The following is a 22,503-nucleotide window of genomic DNA, read 5'->3' as shown; positions in this document are numbered from 1 at the left end:
ATATGACCACAGCACAGTCCATGTACGGTCGCTGGAAATGTCATTGCCATCTGATGAGGCAGGGCTACTGGGGCTTTGGAAGTCCTTTACCTGATCCTGATCGTTTCACGGGTCCTTTGTCTTTGAATCACTTAGTACATGATCATTTATTACCTGCTGTTAATCCACTTAAAGGAAGGGGTGGTGTTTTTGTACATTAAAACAGAGCAGTGAGCTCATGAGGTAACAGATGGCCCATCAGCTGACTGTGAGCGCGGAGGCATTGCAGCCTCTCCCCGGAGCAGAGACATGTAAGGAGATGTGGGTTCGCAGCCCTTTCTCAGGCCTCTGGTTCCAGCATGGAGCACGAGAATTAGTGAGAAGTGAGGTGTCATGTAGAATGTGCAGTGCAAGAGGAAGTAAATCTAATAGAGCTTAGTAACTTCTGTAGCGCGAGATGGCCATGTAACCACTGGGTATATGGTGATGTAAGTAAAGCTTTTCAGCAGACTTTAAAATGGCCTTTCTGGGGGCAGCCCCAGTGGCTCAGCGGTTTAGCGCCGCCTTCAGCCCAGGGCGTGATCATGGGGACCCGGGATCGAGTCCCACGTCGGGCTCCCTGCATGGAGCCTGCTTCTCCCTCTGCCTGTATCTCTGCCTCTCTCTCTCTCTCTCTCTCTCATTAATAAATAAATAAAATCTTTAAAAATAATAATAATAAATAAAATAAAATGGCCTTTCTGTAAAGTGGTTAAAAAAAAAAAAAAAGGCTAAATGTCGTTGCCCAAAAGAAGAGAGTTTATGCTTGGGGTATAACAACCACCAAGAGAACCAAAGACTGTGACAGAACCATGAGGGGGACGTTGTGTGGTTTCCATCACCCACAGTCTAAGCAGCACTCTGTTTCTACCCTGAGGTTTGCCCCCTGCTTGGTCATTCTGGAATGGCATCGTTCACCTACTGTGGATTTGTTCTGTTTCTTTATCCTTAGCATAGATGGCCTTATCCAAATGCAACTGAGAATGTATTTCTTCTGTTTAAGTTCTAGTAAACAAGCTTTAGAAAGTGCATTCTTGTAAATTAGGCTTTTATGTTTATAATTGTCTGTGGTGTTTTGTCTATCACCTTTGGGTGTATATGAGTTTACATAATCACAGTTCTAAGATAAAGTAAAAATATCAGCATTTTATTAATGATGAAAGCAGTTCACGGGGCTAGGTGTTTTGTGTGTGTCCATGTTACGGTGGTGGGGGAGACTCAGCATCCGGCCTCTGCTCCTGGCTAGTGCTTCCAGGAGTGTTCTCCAACTCTGTGCTAGACCTGCAGATTTTGTGAGTGTGGTTACATACAATGAAAGGTTGTTCTTTGGGATTCAGCCCAAATATGTAAGAAAGATTGGTCAGTTACCTCAAATGTACCACTGTCCTCTGAGTCATACTTAAAGTGCTCATGGGGGCCTGGCTAGCTCAGTTGGTAGAGCATGTGACTCTTGATCTTGGGGTTGTGAATTCAAGCCCCACATTGGTGTACAGATGACTTAAACATAAAATCTTTTTTTTTTTTTTTTTTTATGATAGTCACAGAGAGAGAGAGAGAGAGAGAGAGAGAGAGGCAGAGGGAGAAGCAGGCTCCATGCACCGGGAGCCCAACATGGGATTCGATCCCGGGTCTCCAGGATCGCGCCCTGGGCCAAAGGCAGGCGCCAAACCGCTGTGCCACCCAGGGATCCCAGACATAAAATCTTTTTAAACATTGAAAGAATAGGGGCAGCCCCAGTGGCTCAGCTTTTTAGTGTCGCCTTCGGCCCGGGGCGTGATCCTGGAGACCTGGGATCGAGTCCCACGTTGGGCTTCCTGCATGGAGCCTACTTCTCCCTCTGCCTGTGTCTCTGCCTCTTTCTCTCTCTCTGTTTCTCATGAATAAATTTTTTAAAAACTTAAAAAAAATGAAAGAATAAAGTACATTGTAGTGGTTAACAGCATGATGGAGATAGAGAAGAATGTGCTATTTGTACAAATAGGAGTAATCGTTCTATTGCAACCTTCATTCCTTAGCCTGTGTTTCCTTCAGATTGAATCCCTTTTGACGTGTTCAGTTTTTGGATCATATCTTTGCCCTTTGTGATTCCTAATTTTTTATTTTTTTAAGTATGTATGTATGTATGTATGTATGTATTTATTTATTTATTTATTTATTTTAGAGAAAGAGGGAGAGTGCGTGTGAATGACGGAAGGGCAGAGGCAGAGGGAATCTCAAGCCGACTCCTTGCTGGGTGCAGAGCCCAACACAGGGCTCAATCCCATGATCCTAAGATCACAACCTAAGCTGAAATCAAGAGTTGGATGCCCAACCGGCTGAGCCACCCAGGGGCCCCAGATTCCTAATTTTTTAAAACAAAGTCGCTGTGATTACATTGCCACATCATTCCTTACTACTTTGAAGAAACATTGGTGACTAACGATTAACTTAAAGACAGAATAAGATGCCAGGCTTTGGAGATTCCCACCAAGGGTGCATCTTTGCACTCACACAGACTGGTGTGTGCAGCAGTGGTATGGCTTTTTATGTAGACTCTTGTACACAAGAGCAATGCTGTCAAATTTCTTTGAAGTATGTGCTTCTTGCTTTTCTTTTCATCCAGTCATTTTTAGAATTTTCAGACCCTTGTTTTAATATTTACAGGTAGTAGAACTAAAATTTGGTGGAAAAGACATCCCTGTCACCAGTGCCAACAGGATCGCATACATCCACCTTGTTGCTGACTACAGATTGAACAGACAGATCCGCCAGCACTGCCTGGCCTTCAGACAGGGCCTGGCCAATGTGGTGAATCTAGAGTGGCTGCGAATGTTTGATCAGCAGGAGATTCAGGTACACTTCTTACTGGTGCTGGGAGTCACACTTGTCTTCCAACATGGAAAAGCTTTCTTAAAATCTACCTCAAATTTTATGAATTGAACTTTTTTTTTCCAGGTATTAATTTCTGGTGCACAAGTTCCCATAAGTCTGGAGGACCTAAAATCCTTTACAAATTATTCAGGTATGTTGTCACTGCTGGGTATTTATCCCTGAAACTATTATAGATCTTTCCAAACTAATTTTTAGTATACTTTTTGTATAGGTAATTCATTCCCAGGGTTTAGAGCCCAGCATGGGGATGGAGGTGTACAGTGAGACCCCTCCTGTCCCGTGCTGCCTCTGTCCCACCACAAGTAACCACTCCTCTCAATTCTCTGTATATTAAAAAAAAAAAAAAAAAATTCTCTGTATATTTACACACAAATACAGAATTCTCACCTTCCTCATTCTTACACATTATTCTGCACTTGTGGTTCTCTCGTTACACCATGTCTTTGTAAGTATCTACCAATGCAGTAGGTTGCTTCCAGTCTTTTGCTTTTATTTATTTTATTTTTATTTTATTGTATTTTATTTATTCATGAGAGACACACAGAGAGAGGCAGAGACATAGGCAGAGGGAGAAGCAGGCTCCACGCGGGGAGCCCGATGTGGGACTTGATCCCGGGACTGCAGGATCACACCCTGGGCCAAAGGCAGGCGCTAAACTACTGAGCCACCCGGGAGTCCCAAGTCTTTTGTTTTTATTTTATTTTATTTTTTTTAAAGATTTATTTATTCATTTACGATAGACATAGAGAGAGAGGCAGAGACACAGGAGGAGGGAGAAGCAGGCTCCATGCCGGGAGCCCAACGCGGGACTCGATCCCGGGACTCCAGGATCGCGCCCTGGGCCAAAGGCAGGTGCCAAACCGCTGAGCCACCCAGGGATCCCCCTCTTTTGTTTTTAAAACAGGGCTAACTAAAAACATAAAAACAATTTACTAACAATAAAAGAATAAACAAACAAATTGGACCTCAGGGTTATGAAATTAAACTTAAAAGTTTCTGCTCTTCAAGAAAATGAAAACCCAAAAAGAACACAAATGGCCAATAGACACATAGAAATGTGCTTGACAACATTAGTCGTTAGAGAAATAATGAAATTATTCAGAGATGGAATTGGTGTATCTTTTGGGCTTTTGTAAGATTTTTAAAAGATTAACTTCATATATACTTAGCCGTGAATAGAGGGGAAAAAAATCATCCTTAAAATAATCACTCATTTTGGTGAGTTTTCATAGTCTATTATTCTAGTTTGTGGTGATAAATAATTTATAGTATACATTCTGTTTGTTTAGCATCAAAAATAAAAAAAAAAATTTCTAGGAGACAGCTTCTCCTCTGCTGCCCTGCTTGCCTCTCCCTTGAGATGTATTCCATAAACTTCTGTTTCCTTTAAAAATGTGTGTGTGTGTGTGTACTCTTTGTGCAATTAATTGTTGAGATTAAATAGATATATTTTTTTAAAGATTATTTATTTATTTATTCATAGACAGAGAGAGAGAGAGAGGCAGAGACACAGGCAGAGGGAGAAGCAGACTCCATGCAGGGAGCCCGATGTGGGACTCTATCCAGGGTCTCCAGGATCACACCCAGGCTGCAGGCGGCGCCAAACCGCTGCGCCACCGGGGCTGCCCGAGATTAAATAAATATATAAGATTTATTTAACCTTCCACTATAATAAGTAACTTCATGTATATTTCAGGGTATAAAGTCTTTTTCTTTTCTTTTTTTTAATGAGAGAAGTCCAGAAAGAAGTTAAATTCCTTATTAAAGGATCTGAAGATTTCAGGGGTGAGATTATGATAAGTAGGACTCACAGGGAAAATGTGGCAAGCAGTAATTAACATTTAGCAAGTGGCATATATTCTTGAGCTTGGCTGAAGATAACTCTACCCTTTCAGTCTTTTTCTCTCATCTGTAAATACATATTAGAGAAATCTATAGTTGTGAGTCATTGATTCTTTTCATTAATGTGCACATGGACATTTTAAAGTATTTTTTAATTTTTTTCTCCAAAGATTTTATTTATTTATTTTTAATTTGAGAATATGGGAGCACGAGTGGGAGAGTAGCAGATAGAATGGCCAAGCAGGCTCCACTCTGAGCACAGAACCCGACTCAGGGCTCCATCCCAGGATCCCGAGGTCACAACCTGAGCTGAAATCAAGAGTTGGACGCTTAACCGACTGAGCCTCCTAGGTGCCCTGAAAGTATTTTATATACCAGGGTGCTTGGTAGAACATGTGACTCCTGATCTCAGGATTGTGGGTTTGAACCCTACCATGGGGTAGAGATTACTTTTTTAAACAGTAAAACATAATGTAAAAAAATGTTTTATATATATTAGAAAATTTAAAATATAACCTTAAGTACACGTGATGATGAATTCAATGTGTGCATGTGATACCACATCTTCGAAGCTGGGATTAAGATCTAAGCAAAAGTGTTAAGTGGTTGTGAGATGATGAGGCACCTTTGTTTCTATAAAGTGTTATTTCTCTTTCTTTATTATGTTATACACTGCATAATTCACTTTTCAAAACCAAGAAAACTTTAAAGTCATTTCAGTGTTGGGTGCCTGGCTGGCTCAGTTGATGGAGCATGTGTGTCTTGTTATCAGGGTTGCAAGAGCCTATTTTTAAAAATTAAAAAATGTAAAGTCCATTTTCATAAAATAATAAGTCATTTACAGTTAACAAAATTACAGGTGACTTTTCTTCATTGTACTTCTCTCTTTTTTCTAAATACTATAAAATTAATATTTCTTTCAGAACAGTATTTAAGCCTTAAAAACATATCCTGTACAAGATTTACAGCTATAAATGGGTAAAGAGAGGATTTCTCTCCTCAAAGATCACTATTAGCCTGATATCAAAAGCAAACAAAAATGACACAAGAAAATAATAATGTACCTCAGGAACGTAGATGCAAAAATCCTCAAAATATTAGGAAACTGAATCCAGCAGCTAAGTAGCATTTATCCCATGAATGCAAGGGTAATTTAACATCTGAAAATGTATTAATGTAATAAGCAGTAATGGCAGTATAAAGAGCAAAACTCACATAGTCATCTCAGTAGATGCAAAAAGAGAAAGAATAAGCAAGCGCAACCCGTGAGCATCTAAGCATCTCTTACCTGTTCAGGATTAAAACCCTCAGGAAACCAGGAACAAAAGGGAATTCCTCACCCTGATATAGGACATGCACAGAAACATCACAGCTGCCAGCACACTGGTGAAAGTTAGAGGCATTTGGCTGGGGTTTCTAGCTGGTACAATAAGGCAGGAGGGAGAGAAGAAAGAAGAAAAACAGCCAGCTTGGTAAAGAAAACTTGAAACAAGTAAAACTAGGGGTACTTGAGGGGCTCGGTCGGTTAAGTGTTCAACTCTTGGTTTCAGCTCAGGTCGTAAGTTCAAGCCCTGCATTGGGCTCCGCACTGGGCATAGAGCCTACTTAGATTCTCTCTCTCACTGCACCCCCCCTTCCAAAAAGGAAGTAAAACCGTCTTTCTTCGTACATAGCTTGACAAAAAATGAGAACTAAAAAAAATTTCAACAGGTGACAGCACAAATCAGTACATACAAACCAAGAAAGGAATTAATTAAACAGTTCCATTCAGAGTAACATCAAAAAGAATAAAATACAAACATAGCAAAGTAATTGTACATGCAAGACTTCAACACTGGAAACTGCACAGCTCCGCTGTGAGAAATTGAAGAAGATCTAAAGAAGTGGAGAGGTAATCCAGCTTCATGGATTGGAAAATTCAATATTGTCAAGATATAATTCTCTTCAAATTACTCTACAAATTCAGTGCAACCCCTATCAAAATCCCAGTAGTCCTTTTTGTAGAAATCAGCAGGTTGATTTTAAAATTCATTTGGAAATGTAAAGGACCTAAAATTGCCAAAACAATTTTGTAGAAGAACAAAGTTACAGTATTTATACTCTGATTTAAAACTTACTATAAGGCCACAGCAATCAAGACATTGTGGTATTGGCACAAGGATTAGCATATTGATTGATAATTAGGAATTCAGAAAAAAAATCCTTATATTTATGGCCACTTTACCACCGACTTGACAATACGAGAATGCTGGGACAACATTCACATGGAAAAAAATGAGATTAGACCTTTACCTCACACCATATACAAAAATTAGCTCAACAGAGGATCAGAAGCCTATAGGTAAAAGCCAAAGCCATAAAACAAAACAAACAAAAAAAGCCAAAGCCATAAAACCTCCAAAAGAACATAAAGGAGAAAATCTGCATGACTTTTGGATTAGATGGAATTTTTGGTTGTACACCCAAAAGCATGAGCCAAAAAAAAAAAAAAGAAAGAAAGAAATTGATAGAAAATTGAACTTGCTCAAAATTAAAGCTTTTGTGCTTCAAAAGATACTATTAAGAAAATGAAAAAAAAACAAACAAAAAGAAAATGAAAAAACAAGCCACAGATTGGGAGAAACTATTTTCAGGTAATATATATAATGATTGCATCCACTGTGTGTGTGTATATATAAAGAACACACCTTAGTAAGACAAGCAATTGAATTTCAAAGCATGGCCAAAAAAAGCTTCACCTAAGAAGATATATTATAATGGCTGGTAAGAATCACATGAACAATTGTTTAACATTTCATCTTTGGGGAAATGGAAATCAAATCATAATGAGATATCACAACATACCCACTAGAAAGATTGCAACCAAAAAGGTAAATAGTACCAAGTGTTAGTATATGGAGAAATTGGAACCCTCTTGACTGATGGGAATGTGGAATGGTAGCTTCTTTGGAAAAGTTTACCATGATTTAAAAAGTGGCTGTACTCCTACTTCACACCATATATAAAAATGAACGCCAAATTGGGCAACAATCTTAATGTAGGGGCTAAAAGCATAAAACTCTAAGGGGGAAAAGGTAAGTCTTTATGACCTTGGATTTGGTATTGGATTCTTTGATATGAGGCCAAAAGCATGAGCAAAAAAAGAAAAAATATGTATAAATTGGGCTTCATCAAAATTACAAAACTTTGTACATCGAAAGACATTATCAAGAAAGTTTAAAAGACCAATCTACAGAAGGGGGAGAATATTTGGAAATCATATATATATATTCAGAATATATAAAGACGGGCAGCCCCGGTGGCTTGGCAGTTTAGCGCCACCTTCAGCCCAGGGCCTGATCCTGGAGACTCAGGATAGAGTCCTGCATGGAGCCTGCTTCTCCCTCTGCCTGTGTCTCTGCCTCCCTCTCTCTCTCTGTGTCTCTCATGAATAAATAAAATCTTAAAAAAAAAAAAAGAAAATATATAAAGACCTCTCATAACAACAAGAAGACAAGCCAATTCAAAAATGGAAGGTGGGGGCAGCCTGGGTGGCTCAGCGGTTTGGCGCTGCCTTCAGCCCAAGGCTTGATCCTGGAGACCTGGGATCGAGTTCCATATCAGGCTCCCTGCATGGAGCCTACTTCTCCCTCTGCCCGTGTCTCTGCCTCTCTCTCTCTCTCTCTCTCTCTCTCTCTCTGTCTCTCGTGAATAAATAAATAAATAAATAAATAAATAAAATATTTTTTAAAAAATGGAAGAAGGACATGACTAGACATTTCTCCAAAGAAGATAACACAAACAGCCAGTAATCTCACAAAGATGTGCAACATGACTAATCACTGGGGACATGCAAATCAGAGCAACAGTGAAACACAGTTCACACGTCCATGAAGACGACCACAAACAGACACCATGTAGAAAATTATAACAGGTGTTGGCAAGGGTGTGGAGAGACTGGAGCCTGTGTTCTTGGATGGCAGGCACATAGAGTAGCCACTACAGAAAATGGTTTGGTGGTTCCCCAAAAAGCTAAATATAGATTCACCGTATGACCCTCTCTCTCTCTCTCAAATTTTTCTTAAAAAAGGCTTAAAGAGTGCCTCAGTTGGTTGAGCATTATGCTTAGGTTGTGATTTTGGGGTCCTGGGATCACACCCTGCGTCAAGCTCCCAGCTCAGTGGGTATCTGCTTCTCCCTCTTCCTCTCCCCTCACTCATGCACTCCCTCACACTCTTTCTCTTTCTCTCTGAAATAAAATCTTTTAAAAAAGGAAAAAAAGGGCAACCCAGGTGGCTCAGCAGTTTCACGCCTGCCTTCAGCCCAGGGCCTGATCCTGGAGTCCCGGGATGGATTCCCACATCGGGTTCCCTGCATGGAGCCTGCTTCTCCCTCTGCCTGTGTCTCTGCCTCTCTCTCTCTCTCTGCCTCTCATGAATAAATAAATAAAATTTTTTAAAAAAGGAAAAAAATAAATTATTTTTTTAATAAAGATAAATTTTAAAAGGTTTAAATGGGGCGCCTGGGTGACTCAACAGTTGAGCGTCTACCTTTGGCTCAGGATGTGATCCTGATCCTGGGATCCGGGACTGAGTCCCACATCAGGCTCCCCACAGGGAGCCTGCTTCTCCCTCTGCCTGTGTCTCTGCCTCTCTCTCTCTCTCTCTCTCTCTCTCTCTCTCTCTGTGTCTCTCATGAATAAATAAATAAAATCTTAAAAATAAGAAGGTTTAAATGATGAAATATATTTTCTGTACTTTACCACAGTTTAAAGAACCCACCCCGCCCAGACTCCTCTGTCTTTTTTTTTTTTTTTTAAGATTTTATTTATTTACTCATGAGAGACACAGAGAGAGAGACAGAGAGAGAGGCAGAGACACAGGCAGAGGGAGAAGCAGGCTCCATGCAGGGAGCCCAATGTGGGACTCAATCCCAGGACTCCAGGACCATGCCATGGGGTGAAGGCGGCTCTAAACCTCTGAGCCACCCAGGGATCCCCCTCCTCTGTCTTATTGAGTGCTGTTTCCCAGGCTTTCCTCCCAGGTCCCTCTGACCGGGTTTTGGAAAAAGAGCATGGTACAGGTGGCAGTGTTTGCGTGTGCTCTGCCATGTGGATGAGCCATCCCAGAGAGCACACCTGCAGAGATAGCAGATGCTGGTTATCTGTAGGGGAACATGGGATTCGCTCAAGGAAATGGGAATGTTCCAAAGTGGTTTACGGCGACTGTTGCAAAACTCTACATTTGCTAACATCGTTTACATAAGTAAATGTGTATCTATTTATGTATATAAATATATGCATGTATCTCCCCTTTCTGTAATTCTTATTGCTGTAATTTTGAACTCTAATGTTTATGTAAAGGCAGATAATACATAAGGTCACTTTGTCCCTACTATCAAGTCATAAGTTTAAAAAAATGAAATCAATCCAACCATTCCTTTGCCAAGAAATTGTCTTGGGTTGTTTGCATTACCCTATCTGCACTGAAAGCTTATACCTTTAATGGTCTTAGCTATTCCAGTAAATAGGTTTTAAAATATTATCATATTCATTTTGGTGCCAATTAATGCACTTAAGATATTTTATCGATGTTATTTCTGTAGTATATTAACAATGAGGGAACAATATATAGCAATTATTTCAGTTTTAGGAAGCACTTAACTAGATTAAAAGCTGTAAGTAGCAGATATTACATTTGAGAATAGTGGTCTCATCGTGTGCTAGGGTTAGTGGTTAGCCATGGTCTGTACCTTATTATCACAAGAACAGGTGATAAAATGAATTTAGACACTACGATCACATTGGGAAAATAACTAGCTCTATTAGATATAAAAATCCCAGCGTGTGCTGTTTTCAGATATATGGCTCTCCTATAAAGCCTTTGTTATTTAGCGTCTGCTACTGAACAGAGGCTGGTTTTTAACTGCCAGCAGAGTTCCTAAGAGTCAGACCCCTTTGCAGCTTCCTTTGCTGCCAGGGCTCATCCTGTAGCTGCAGGCTATGCCTCATTCTGCCTCCTCCTGTGCTTGTCCATCATCTCCCAGGAGCAGAAGGAGTGGTGTCTCTTGGAATGCCTGGCTGGCTCAGTCATGAATCAGGGTCTTGAGTTCAAGCCCCATGTTGGGTGTGGAGCCTACTTAGAAACAAAGAAAGGTGTCTCTGGAGTTGGCTCTCAGCCGTGAGCTAGCATCCATTACTAGCAGGTGGGCAGCAGTGAATTCCTCTTACCAGTTTATTGCTCTGGGGTTTTTAGGACAATCTTGTTTTGTAATTACCTTGTTTTTAGTAAAACATTTGTTCATGTTGTCATAGGAGGCTATTCTGCTGACCATCCTGTAATCAAAGTCTTCTGGAGAGTTGTGGAAGGGTTCACGGATGAAGAAAAGCGTAAGCTGCTCAAGTTTGTGACCAGCTGCTCCCGACCCCCTCTCCTGGGCTTTAAGGTATTCAGCTTTTGTGTCACTTGCTTTAAAAACCAGCATGTAACTAGGAACAGCAGCATAACACATGGGATTAAATGAAGTAGTGTGCTACCCATTGTTCTCAGGGAGTAACATATACTGTGTAGGGCTTTTATAACACCAATTTTTTCTATTTTTAGCTACATTAACTAAGTATTTCGGCCAGGTTGATTAAGTTTTGGTTATTAGGTGTATTTCGTGTTGCCAGTCTTCATGTTAACCTGTTGGTGTGATGGCAGTGATCATGCCTGCCTGTGAACGGGGCCTGCAGGCTGCCAGGCCCTGAGGTGGGCTCCCCGGCCCATCTCCTAAGTCTGTAATGCACCTTAGGCCAGTTTTACTACTGAACTGAAGAAAATACACACCCAAAATGTGGATGTCGTGTGTTTGGGAATGATAACATATGAGCAGAGGTGCAGTTGACCTTTGAACGGCACGGGGTGAGGGGCGCTGACCCCACGCAGTAGAAAATCCACCTTCAACTTTTGAGTCTTCAGAAACTTAACTGTGGGCAGCCCCGGTGGCTCAGCAGTTTGGCACCGCCTTTGGTCCAGGGTGTGATCCTAGAGACCCATGATCAAGTCCCATGTTGGGCTCCCTGGGTGGAGCCTGCTCCTCCTCCCTCTGCCTGTGTCTCAGCCTCTCTCTATCTGTGTCTCTCATGAATAAATAAATAAAATCTTTTAAATAAATAAATAAATAAATTTTTACTTTGAAATTATTTTAAAAGTATAGAAAAGTAAGAATTGGACAGAGAACTTCTAAATATAAATTGGACTTCGATCAAGCTATTTTTATTTATTTTATCTTTATTTGTATGTATATATACACATATATTTTTAGAGGGGTGTGGGGCAGGGGAGAGAATCTCAAGCTGACTCTGTACCCAGTGCCAAGGGTAACTCTGATGGGTCCATCTCACAGCCCTGAGAGCATGACCTGAGGCAAAATCAAGAGTCAGACGCTTAAACTCTGGAGCCACCAGGCGCCTTCCAATCAAACTATTTTTAAAAATTGACATAAAAAAAAAAATTGACATCAATAGAAGCACCCAGCCAGTTCAGTCAGTGGCGTGGGCAGCCCTTGATCCTTGGGGCTGTGAATTCCAGCCCCACGTTGGGAATAGAGATTACTTAGAAATAAAAGTTCTTTTTAAAAAAGTTGACTATCAGTAGCTTCATACAACATCCCACTAGTACCATCAAAGCTGGAGCCCTAAAACAGAGAGGTTGGGTTGGGGGGGGGATGGCATGAGGGCAGTGGTTTTATTGGTCACAGGACCTGCATTATTGACATTGTTGTGCTTTGGAAGCTGTGAATAATTTTCAGTGACATTAGAACTAAAACCACTCTTCTGTCTTCCAAAGTATCAGAGGAGGAAAATAGCATGCCCAACAAGACAAACGGAACCCACTTCATTAACCAGATATAGAAAACAAAGTTTAAAAAAAAAAAGGAAAAAAAAAAGAAAACAAAGTTAACACTTAACAGTCCTAAAGTGGACACTTCACATCAATGAGAGAAGGCTGAACCATTACAGTGAATGTACATAGAATAAACTCATCTGTTAAAGGGAAAAAACTTTCAGACAGGGTTAAAATATTCTGTGTACCAGCAACACACCTAAACAGAGCAATTCAGAAAGATTGAGTGACGCTTCTGGTCTGGTGTGTAACTGCCCCCTGCTGACCCCAAAAGAACTAGAGGGATCTGCTTCATGGTTTTATGCACTGGCGCCATGACCAGACATGAAAAGGGGCCTCTGTGAACCTAAAGAAAATCGGGCAACCACCTGAAAGAAACATGTCTTTGCTTTCTGGTTCCCTGTAGGTGTCCCTGCAGTCAGGGATGTTGCCGTTGCAGGGCGTGGAGAGCAGGAACACGGGCGGTGCACGAGTGCACAAACCCTCTTCGGGGGAGCCCTCTTCGGTGGCCCCTTAGTTTTAGCATCTAGTCATGTAAGCAGTCGTGGAAGCTGAATTCTTACCTATTAAGATTGTAATACAATTAGGTCATTTTATCAGTAACCTTTATTAGGAAAGACCAGGCTTCTAGAATCTGCCAGTTTCAAAATGACACCAAACTGAGAAGTAAAAAAAAATTCATGAAAGGAAGTTTAGAAGATATGCTCCTGTCAGAATTGAGTGGAGGATCCACTCATCTGGATGTCTGCCAGCTCCTGATTCATTTAATCCAAGGCCAGTAAAAATTTGGGGTCTTGCTGGATGGAAGGGGTGTAGGTTCTAGACGTTTGGGCAGCCAATGGAGGAGTCCGCGTAAAAGACCAGTGGGAGCATTTCAAGTTCAGAGGGCAGGAGAAGTAAGGGGCTTACATTGGTTTTTAAAATCCCAGATGGAGGGCAGCCCCAGTGGCTCAGTGGTTTAGTGCTGCCTTAAGCCCAGGGCATGATCCCGGAGACCCAGGATCGAGTCCCACATCGGGCTCCCTGCATGGAATCTGCTTCTCCCTCTGCCTGTGTCTCTGCCTCTCTCTCTCTCTCTCTCTCTCTCTCTCTCTCTTTCTCTCTATGTCTCTCATGAATAAATAAATAAAATCTTAAAAAAATAAAATAAAATAAAAAGAATAAAATCCCAGATGGAGGGACACCTGGGTAGCTCAGCGGTTGAGCATCTACCTTCAGCTCAGGGCGTGATCCTGCGGTCCCAGGGTTCGAGTCCTGCATGCGGCCTCCTTGCGTTGAGCCGGCTTCTCCCTCTGCTTCTGTCTCTGCCTCTCTCTGTGTATCTCATGAATAAATAAAATCTTTAAAAAATAATAATAGGGATCCCTGGGTGGCTCAGTGGTTAAGCATCTGCCTTAGGCTCAGGGCGTGATCCTGGAGTTGCGGGATCAAATCCCACGTCGGGCTCCCAGTGCATGGAGCCTGCTTCTCCCTCTGCCTGTGTCTCTGCCTCTCTCTCTCTCTCTCTCTCTCTCTCTCTCTCATAAATAAATAAAATCTTAAAAAAAAAAAAAGCTCCCCCCCAAAAAAATAATAATAAAAATAAAAATAAAATCCCAGATGGAGTCACAGTGAGAAGGCTATTGTCCCTGTGAGTGACCCCCATACAATCATAAACATGTTGTCACTGTACCACGAAAAATACCTTTTGGAGGCTGTGAGACAATCTCCCTATTGTAGATTTTTTTTCAAGGATCTGAAATATATTAAATGTGAAATTTAATTTAGAGTTTTGTTTTTTTTTTTAATTTAGAGTTTTAAAATATCTTTGGAATTGTCAAACTAACCTTGGGTTAAGCTAATCTTGAACTTAACCTAAGTTAAGCTTCCAGGGTGGAAAAAAATCACCTTAATATCTGTGCTGTCCAGTTGGCTCCGTGTGCCAGGTGAAGGGTCGACAGGATTTGGATGTAAGAGAAGACAGTGTCCTTCAATCCAGTTCTGTAAAGAGCAAAGGCAAACTTGCATAATTTAAAAGTTACAAAACTCCTTAGTGCTGGATTATTGGAGAAGAATAGCGTCTGCTAAAGCTAATTAAAGTTTAATATGTTCAATGAATGTGATTGTTACAGACAAAAAAATCATTAAAGCGCTGTAGAAAATTGTTAAGTTGCCATCAGGCCACATAACAAATTGATGATTTTTCTCACTCTGAATTAATGCAAATTCCCGTTGTGCTCTATTTAATTATGCACAAAAAAGTGCCCTTGACTCAGATTTCAATGAAGAACTTCATTTTTTTTTTACTTTTAAGACTCCAAATAGGAAATTCAATTAGCATTATGAAAGAAATGCTAAAATGGGGCATTTAACTCAAAATGTATTTCAGCTCTTCCCATTTAGCCAGTCACTCACCTGTCCCCTGTGCTGACTATACTGGCAGAGGCCCTTTTGTGTTTCAAAATGTGAAATGTTTTCATTTTAGTTTATTCACACATTTGAGAAAATTATTGCCCTCGATGTTCTCAGAATGTGAAATAATAAATGTAAGTAATGTGCTTGCTGTGTCTCCTTTGGTTCCTCTTCTCACACTCTTACGAGACACTTAAAATAGCATATAAACTGCAATTTTTTTAAAATTTTCATTTATTTATGATAGTCACACAGAGAGAGAGAGAGGCAGAGACACAGGCAGAGGGAGAAGCAGGCTCCATGCACCGGGAGCCCAACGTGGGACTCGATCCCGGGTCCCCAGGATCGGGCCCTGGGCCAAAGTCAGGCGCCAAACCACTGCGCCACCCAGGGATCCCTAAACTGCAATTTTAAAGAGTCGGTTTAAGGCAGCCCTGGTGGCGCAGCGGTTTAGCGCCACCTGCAGCCCAGGGCATGATCCTGGAGACCCTGAATCTAGTCCCACGTAAGGCTCCCTGCATGGAGTCTGCTTCTCCCTCTGCCTGTGTCTCTGCCCTCTCTCTCTCTCTCTCTCTCTCTCTCATGAATAAATAAATTCTTAAAAAACTTAAAAAAATATATAAAAGACAGTCGTTTTAGCTCACATTATATGCCACATACACTTTTTTTTTTTTTTTGCCACATACACTTTATGAAGTTTTTAATTTACCAGTGGGAAATGTACAAAGGCTGATAAAAAGTGTGTATGTCTCAACTCAGCATTCTGTGGGCTGTGCTATCCCTCAGTTTTGCCCCATTGTAAAATACATGCTAAATCTAACACACAAGCGGAACAAAACCAGCTGAAAGGCAGTTGTGGGCAGTTGGGCACCTGATGTGCTGGGGCACAGGGCTCCAGGTATCCCCATCAGAACAGGGACGTTGCTCCAGTTCTGTTCTCTCATTTCCACTACAGTGGTTGGTAGGTCATTTTTTTTACTCTTCGATCATAATTCCTAAATATAATTTAGGCTGATTATGTGCTCAGTTTTATAGGCTTTTTTTCACTCAGCATTACATCAGGATCACTGTTCCTCATACTAAGTCATCTTTGAAATAGTTTTAATAAACTTCATAATGTCACATCATGCAAATTTACCACAATTTACTTACTGTTTTTTATTAGTTCCTTATGCTAGGAACATCTTTGTGCATAAATCATCATCTGTGTCTCTGCTTAGGATACAATCCTGGAAGTAGAGATCAGAAGACATGCATGGTAGGCTCTCAGCGCCCGCTGCCAACCTGGCCTCGCGGGCAGTTAGGCCAGGCTACGCCTTGGAGAGGAACAGTCACAGAGAGTGCTAGCAAGTATCGGTGGGAGCCTTTGCGCTGGTGTTGAAAGCATAGATTGTCTTGTCACAGTTCTGAGGAGGAAGCATGTGACAGTGTACAGGGCACTGGCCTGGAGGTGAAAGCATCCTAGTTCCAGATACTAGCCAGGCACCTGTGTGAGTAGGCCACCATTTTGCTTCCCTGGGCCCCATTTTCTGGCACAGTCAGGGAATGCAGGTAGTAATAGAGCTAAAACCACACTTGCCGGAGAGTTAACAGATTCAGGCTTTCAGGAGGAAGACAGTCTCTATTTCATTGGGCTCCTGTTGGAGGAGAACATATAAATCACATCTTATGCCTAATGACATTTGTGCAGAAGAGGAAGTTAGAGTCCTTGGCTATTTGTAGCTATTAAAGAGCTGGCATTTCCAGAGATCTCACATACATCTGCACAAGTGTGGAGTGACTTAGCACATGCTTATTCATAGCACTATTATTTGTAAAATTAATAAGATCAATAACATCAACAAATGTTGCTGCATACATCTGGTGGCATACCTTTCAGCCCCCCAAAAGGAGGGAATTGGATTGATAGGGAAAGATCATAAAGACAGGGTATCACGAGAAAAATGATCAAGGTACACCCCAGGATACATGGTGTGCTAACATATTTTAAAATGGAGAGAGAGAAAATATTTTCTTGTCTGCACACTAATGTGTGGGAAGGTACATAAGACCCCCCAAGCATCGCTGCTCGTGGGCCGGGAGCTGGCAGCCGAGATGGAGAGAGTGTGCACTGTGCCTGAGAAAATAAGCAGAGGGATGCTACCATCCACTGCGTTTGCTCAGTGTACTGCTCTCCTCTCTCTCTCTCATCCATGCTGTCGGCCTCCCTCTTCTCTGGTACTTTTGTCCTTTAACTGATGGAGGAGCCTCATCGCTCCTTTGTACATCTTGTTAAACTGGCCGTTAGAGGATCATCAGACTCCAGATATGAATTTTTCTTTGGCAGTAATGTTGCATAGACAACGTCATCTGCTTTACATTTTCTCACTTGGGCGTCAAAGACCCAATGTCTGAGTCGGTGGCCCAAGGGGCTTGGGCACGGACTGGGGCACAGGTTCCACTGTCTGCTGCTCCCTAGATCCACTCTTTCATGCGCTTGTAAAATAGCCATATTACAACTACATCATCTCTTCATTTTTTAGATGAAATTTCCTCCAAAGAAAAACTTCATTTTTTCTCGTTATTTGGTGCAGAAAAGATAAAAATAAATCGTGATCATTGTTCATTGACCAGTTTTCAGAATACTGAGTGGGTTGACTAGGCAACCATACGTTTGACTCCTTTACTATCACCATCAACTCATGGGCTTTAACATTTTATGTTTTGGTCATTTGCAAGTATTCTTTCTCGTATTCAGAGTGTGCCATCTGGGCATAGGGCTGCCTTCAGGTGTGCCCTATAACCCAGGGGGTTTGGGATAAGCTTGCTTTCTGGTGTGACACGTGGTGACACTTGTCAGGTGCATTTCCTAGCTCCACGTGGAATCCTGTATTTTCCTAAAGAGCCCTGATTCCTTTCCATGAGAAATGGGTCAATAGAAGCCAAGACCTGGGTGCTCAGTCTGTTCCTTGTCACACGTGGTCGTTTCCAGGCCTTGGAAACTACGGACAGTTACAAAATGGGTGGGTTTTATCTCTAAGAGAAAATTCATCACAAGTTCAAACTGACATTTCCAATTCAAATTTAGACTTCCAAGATTTTTATTTCTTTGATTTTATATTTGGAATTTGTTTTACCAATGATATTCATGGTTTCAGTTAGCTCTTTGGCTTCATCTTCTAGTGAGTTCTGGGGTCCATAGTCAGTCACAGTTCTGTATAGATATGCAGGAGTTATAGGTAACTCTGTAGTGGTCTTGGAACAACACTGCAGGGGCGGGGGGAGTCTGGGAGGCCCAGTAAGTGAAGCATGACCTTAGGGTCATGGGATCGAGCCCCCATGTTGGGCTCTCTGCTCAGTGCGGAGCCTGCTTCTCCCTCTCCCTCTGCCCTCCTTGTGCTCATGACTCTCTCTCTGTCTCTTTCTCTTTCTCTCTTTCTCTCAAATAGTAAAACTTAAAAAACACCACTCGGAGTAATGCCTCCCTCTGTGATTAAGCCACCGTGCACAGTTCCTTTGTTTCGTTCTGCTTTCAGTATTTGAGATTACTCTTCTCCCCTCCTGAGTGAATTTGGTTTGTACATCCTGTTGCTACGTTGTCGCATGGCTCCTGAGTTAGAAGACGTCCCTGCACTCTGCTCCTTCCCCGGGTGGCTTCTGTCTGTCTTAACAGAAGCAAATAGGCATATATATGCAAGTCTTGACCCTCATACCTTTTTGAATTTTAACAAAAATTCAAGACTAAAACACAAAGCCATAAAGGCCCTGCTCACTGGAGAGGCTCTGTTTGCCATGAGTGAACATTATTCCTGTCCTTTCTCAGGTACAAAGCGTAGTGCACGGTATTTGGTACGCTATACTGCTCTGCCTGCAGTGTAATGAGAAACCAGATGTCTTTTGGGAAAATGTGACAATGGTTCACTGTTTGAAGCAGGCAGGTTTTGTGTGCTCTCAAAAAATCTGTTCAAGGGCCTGCGTGCTAAAGCTGCGTCCTGCATACCTGCTGTCTTTCAGGAGCTGTACCCCGCATTCTGCATTCACAACGGGGGCTCTGACCTTGAGCGGCTCCCCACGGCCAGCACCTGCATGAACCTGCTGAAGCTTCCTGAGTTTTACGACGAGACCCTTCTGCGAAGTAAGCTCCTCTATGCTATCGAATGTGCTGCTGGCTTTGAGCTGAGCTGAGCTGAGACTGGGACTGACCCTCCACAGAGGGGTGACCAGCGCCCACACTGCGGGTGGTGCCCCCTGGCCACTGAGGGGGCTGGGGCCGGACTCCTGCAGCTCTCCTGTGTTCCCCAACCCCTGTCCCTCACTCCCCCCTCCCCATGTTCTAGATGGTCCGTTAAGTCGTGGTCACTTACTTAGATGGATACTGCTTTTCAAGGAACTTAGAATAACAAATGTTATGTGCCACGTGGCTACTTTAGTCCTTTTGCCAAGAAGAGCACAGCCTCAGATGCGTGGCGACTCCATGAAATAACCAAAGATGAAGCTTTGGCTTTGCCGATGGACTCGAGCCCGTCCAGAGGTGCCCAGGCTCCCACCGGGGGCTGCGCTTACTCGGTCTATGGAGACACAGGGCCTGGGAGGGGAGACACTTCCTCTCAGGGCCCTCTGCTTCTCGTGTGGCTGAATTGTTTACAATCCCAATTGTTAAAACTAAAGGCATTTTCTCTCCTGCTGCCTTTTCCCAAAGTGGTTAGGTTTGGAAAATACACAACAATGAGAATATTTTATTTGTGCTTTTTAAGCCATTCCCCTGAACGGGACTAGCATGCTTGTTTCGGTATACCGTTGACCGCAGCGTGGTGGTTTGGGTATTCCTGTGTGTGGGTGTGTGTGAGGGGGATGCTCCATCCCTCTTCCATGTCCGGCTCCACATCGTGGCTGGAGAGCATCCGGGCGAGGGGCAGGCTTGTCCAGCTCCCACAGCGCGTGTGGCCTGTGATCAGCAGTGACCTGGGGAGAGCAGACACTGGCATCGATTGAAGTCACTTGAACCAAAGTGGCGGCCTGCTATGGCAGGGCCGCCGCCCATCCTCCTCCCCCCAGGGCCGCACCCACCCCTCCTCCTGGGTATTTGGGTAGTGCGCCATGCTTCTGCACCCTCTGCTTCTCGATGGTGCTGCCCTGGAGAAGACTGGACAGTCCCAAACCCGTGTCCGGGGAGAGGAGTATTGATGACCCTTCCTTAAAAAGGCACTTTATCAGGACCTGCCTTGTTGCTGGGTGATTTCGCTCTCTGAGCATGAGCTGTGGGAGCCAGAGTGACCCTCACTACTGCCGGGGGCGGGGGGGGGGGGGGGGGTCTCCTTCCGTTTTCCCTCTGCCTCGCCCAGCGTTTCCTGTCACTGGGGCTGTGGGATGTCCTATGGAATTGACCAGAATTAGCAATATGCTTTTAAATGCGGGGATACTGAATGACACTTTTAAGACAATGACCATATCAAAAAAAATGTATAATTTCATAATTTGAATAATAAATTAAGTGTTTAAATGCTGTTTGTAGTCTTGATATACAGAAATAAAATAATTAGGGTTTGTCCTTGGTTTTATTTTTATCTTAAGTTGGGTTATGTTGAATGTTCTGTATCTTCTTATAATAGTTTGTGTATTTTATTATCAGTATTTTGAAAATGGATTACCTGGGACTGAAGGGAGATGGGTGGTTATCTCTACTTGGGTTTTTTTTTTTTTTTTCTTAGCTTCTCTGAGCTTATTTATTTATTTGTATGTTCCAGTGGTTAAATATTTGCATTAAATGTTTTTTTCCCCAAGACTGTTTTGGAGTCCCCTGAAATCATTGTGATTAGTTGCTGAAACAATTGAAATTCTAAGAATGGACTATTTTCATCACGGGTGCATGAGTGACGTCAGGTAACACGGTGTAAGAACAGCCTGTGATTATTGCTGAGAACCCAACAAACCAGACAGGATGCCAACCATCTGCACACTTGGAGAGGCTCTGGCAGGCGGCCGTATGCTGGGGAGCCCTTCCCGGGCTGCTGCTGACAGCCAGGGTCCCCTGCCCCAGGGGACTGCCACCCTCCTGGGGCACTTGAAGGATTAGCAAGACAGTATTGAGAACCATTATATCTAAAGGGAGGCTCTCGTACAGTGCCTTGTTTGCCTTTCTCTGTGTTCTGTTCTGCTTCATGTTCACTGCTGGTAGTTTTGTGCTCAAACCTGAACGTTGAATTAAAGTAGGGCGTACTCCAGGTATTTCTCACAAGCTGTCACCTGCAGGTGGATCTGGCCAGTGTCCTCGCTCATCAGTGCTCTTGTCACCATATCCTGTCCTGGTGCCAGTGACAACCCCGCCCCATGGCTTATGTGTGCCATGCGCCTCTGCAGCACCACCGGGCACCGCGGAGCCCACAGAAGCCTCGTGGCACGGCCCCCGGCAAGCGGCAGCCTGCCATCCATGCAGGCCAATCCACGCAGGCCTTCTCACACAGACATGCCGCTCACAACAACGGAGAACTGAGGCAGCGCCTCGCACACCTGTGGGTGCTCATGGGATCTGGAGCCTAGGAAGGGCTCCAGAAGCTTCCTCGAGAGGAGTGGTGAGCTGGACATAATTTCATATTTAAGCCATCTCATACCTTGAAGAAAGACAGCCAAAGGTGTATGAAGATAAAAATAAAATAGAAATAAAAATAAATAGAAATCTGGAGCCTTGACTAGGAGCCTGAAGGAAACCAACACTAATGATTAGCTGGCCTCTTATAGCCACAATATTAACAAACTCAGACATGCAAGGCAGTCAACTCCATGAAATTCACCTGTGCCAGGTCAGGAGGCACAGCACATGCGTGTTGGCCTGAGAGGACACGGCCACGCTTGGACCACACCAACAGCAGGTTTCCCCTGGCATGTCTCCTCCCCAAACTATGGGTGTACAGAGGCCTTACCCCACGCCGCAGTGGCAGCCTCAGCAAGTCCTGGTGGGAGGCCTTGGAGAGCTGAGGACCAGCCAGGCTGCAGGTGGGAGGCTCCCGTGGGCTCCAGGGCCAGGGGCCACGCAAAGCTCTCTGCTTGCAGAAAGTACTGAGGGCGAGTTCTTAAGCCTAAGTACTTTGTGCATCAGCTCCTGTGTCTGTGAAGGTGGGGACAATCTAGACACTTGGGCTTCGCAACTGTGTTAGGAAGGGATGAGGAGGGGATCCCTGGGTGGCGCAGCGGTTTGGCGCCTGCCTTTGGCCCAGGGCGCGATCCTGGAGACCCGGGATCGAATCCCACGTCAGGCTCCCGGTGCATGGAGCCTGCTTCTCCCTCTGCCTGTGTCTCTGCCTCTCTCTGACTATCATAAATAAATAAAAATTAAAAAAAAAAAAAAAAGGGAAGGGATGAGGAGAACTGTTCTCCCATGGACTGCTATAGTAGAAATGCAGTGGACTCTAAGCTGTGGCCTTACGAGGTTCAGCCTCACATCTACCAAGTGCAGAAGGATGACCTTCACCCGACCCCTGCCGTAAGCAGCACACAGCCCTGTTGACGCCATCGCTGTTGCCTCCACGGACTTGCCTGCCTC

General features: G+C 43.2%; 1 protein-coding gene across 1 annotated transcript in view; it reads left to right on the top strand.

Moving 5' to 3' along the window:
• UBE3C (ubiquitin protein ligase E3C) overlaps positions 1 to 20,510 on the top strand; it is a 127,158-nt gene extending 106,648 nt beyond the window's left edge. Inside the window, exons 20-23 of the mRNA XM_041751576.1 lie at positions 2,662 to 2,850; positions 2,953 to 3,019; positions 11,024 to 11,154; positions 18,981 to 20,510. Coding sequence (XP_041607510.1) covers positions 2,662 to 2,850; positions 2,953 to 3,019; positions 11,024 to 11,154; positions 18,981 to 19,151 — 558 coding nt within the window. The 3' untranslated portion in view covers positions 19,152 to 20,510. The remainder of the gene's footprint in view (positions 1 to 2,661; positions 2,851 to 2,952; positions 3,020 to 11,023; positions 11,155 to 18,980) is intronic.
• The last annotated feature ends 1,993 nt before the right edge of the window (positions 20,511 to 22,503 follow it).

This window comes from Vulpes lagopus, chromosome 4 (genome assembly GCF_018345385.1).
Source record: "Vulpes lagopus strain Blue_001 chromosome 4, ASM1834538v1, whole genome shotgun sequence".
NCBI classification, from domain to species: Eukaryota; Metazoa; Chordata; class Mammalia; order Carnivora; family Canidae; genus Vulpes; species Vulpes lagopus.
This window is presented reverse-complemented; position numbering and strand designations above follow the sequence as displayed.